The 2,034-nt window shown below is 39.7% G+C and overlaps 1 protein-coding gene across 1 annotated transcript; it reads right to left on the reverse strand.

Moving 5' to 3' along the window:
- Positions 1–212: 212 nt before the first annotated feature.
- On the reverse strand, positions 213–1,813 carry LOC5521159 (protein phosphatase 1 regulatory subunit 27). The gene has a single exon (XM_001640906.3). It carries the CDS (start codon positions 1,206–1,208, stop codon positions 747–749), a length of 462 nt encoding a protein of 153 aa, XP_001640956.1. The 5' UTR covers positions 1,209–1,813; the 3' UTR covers positions 213–746.
- Positions 1,814–2,034: the final 221 nt, after the last annotated feature.

Here is a 2,034-nt window from a genome sequence, read left to right on the forward strand (position 1 = left end):
GAGACTTTTGTCTTCGGCTTTAAGATAACTCTTTGAGCCCGCCTGCTTAGTGCGAGCTGTAAACAGCATTTAATATTTTTGAGGCTTCATATGGCTTAATGTTTCATATGGCTTAAGTTAATATTTGTTAAAAAAAAAAGAGAAAATGTATACTTAGACGGCTGAGGTACCTCGCATGTATTGTTCAATTCCTCTCAATTATATGGGTCATATAGTTATTACCACACTTTATTCAATCGATTCAAGATGCATTTACAATTCAGCTCACGCGATAAATATACTTTAATGAATTTATTACAATTGACGCAACCCTAGTTAGCGAAAAGCTGATGAAAGATAATGTAAAAGATATACAAAAGAAGCTTTATGAAAACTTTCTTTCCAACTCACACAAAAGGAATGCTCCCTAGTTTTAGCAAATCGCGCTAAAGCTCACTGCAAACCAAAAAAGAATACTAATACACACTCTAACTAAATATCTTGCTGATAAATTGAAGCAGCTCTAATCCATTATTTCAGCTAAAAATTACTGCTTTATGCTAATTTTCTTAAGCAACACCGCGTTGTGTGCTATGAAACCTGTGTAAACATGCTTACATCCCTCTCTTTTCCCTGAATTTCTTAGTTTTTTTTTCATTTGGGAATTATTATTTATGTACAAATTCTTGTTCCTCTGAAGTCTGAGAGTCGGTACACCTGAGACAAGAGTATGCGCCGTTCGTCCCAACGTTGCAAATCTCTTGGCTTTAGTCACAGTGATTTATTTCGATTGTCGGCTGCGACATGCTCTTTCTTCTTTGCTCATCTGGGGAGAACATCAGAAATAACTCGATTAAATCAAAGTCTTCGGTGTAATCAACAGGTGTTTTGCCATTGTAATCGGCAATATCTGGATTCGCGCTTTTTTTCATCAAGAACTTGGCCATATCGAAGTTGTTGCTGAGTGCGCAGTAATGGAGAGGTGTGAACCCTTCTTCATTTTGCATGTTCACATCAGCCCCGAGGTTCACTAGCATCCTAACGCATTTAAGATTCCCCTCGAAGACAAGCTGATGCAGAGCTGGGCCTTGATTTCCTTGCGTGCCGTTTATGATGGATTTCGGATCGACGCTTGGACGCTTCAAAAACATCGACATTTCCGCCGAGTCGCCTTCTTTTACCATCTCATGAAAGACAAGTTCGTGTGGAAACTTCACCTTACGATCCATAGCGGCGATGCAGTCTCGACCACTATAATCTTATGAAAAACGTAGGGATTCAATGGTAATCGCTTCGATAGGTTTATCTTTTACAAAGCCGCAAAATCGCTAGAACTAAACGGGGCTGCCATCTATTGCTAATAACGAGGTGACACTCGCATTGTTCGACGTTTACTTGTCAGCCGGGGGCAAGCGCTAGCTTAATTATACGTCAGCAAACAAAGATTTAGCTCACTTGGAGGTTATTGGCTGGTGAAGGAGTTATTTGTACAAGGGCTTGGGGACGTGATTCATAAGTGCTGTCTTTTAACGTTTGCCACAAAAAGCGGATGAATGCTGATGACGTCATCTTAACGGTCCCCCATGTACTCTATATACAGCTGGGCTCTGCGCGATAGCCACGCATTGTCTATCTTTTGATGTGCGAACTTTGACAAAGTACTACGAAGTAATTTAAATGCGACGTTACTGTGTACACTATGACGCGCCACGATAACCTATATCCATCGAAATTGATCCAATAAGAACTTGATCGCTGTCAAAATGCCGTTCTTTATCCGTTTTCTTTATCAGCTACATTTTTATATCTTTTCTGCGTACCTGCTATATATACATCTATTTAGCGCACTATTCCAGTAGTAAAAAAAAGGGACTCAAATGCGATGAAAGTTGAACGTTGGCTAAAAATTCCTGTTCTTAGATGGTGGTTTTAAAGGGCTGTCGACTGTTTTTGTTGAAAAATGTAAGAAAATCTGAAAAATAGCATTGCAACAAATTGAAAACCAACCGCGAAGCGTATCCCAATTTCGTGGATCCACTTAGGGGCCTCTCTATG

This window comes from Nematostella vectensis, chromosome 2, assembly GCF_932526225.1.
Source record: "Nematostella vectensis chromosome 2, jaNemVect1.1, whole genome shotgun sequence".
In the NCBI taxonomy this organism is placed as follows: domain Eukaryota; kingdom Metazoa; phylum Cnidaria; class Anthozoa; order Actiniaria; family Edwardsiidae; genus Nematostella; species Nematostella vectensis.

What these genes read in the sequence shown, in the direction of transcription:
- LOC5521159 (XM_001640906.3), bottom strand. Translation starts at nt 1,208, where the DNA reads ATGGATCGTAAGGTGAAGTTTCCACACGAACTTGTCTTTCATGAGATG.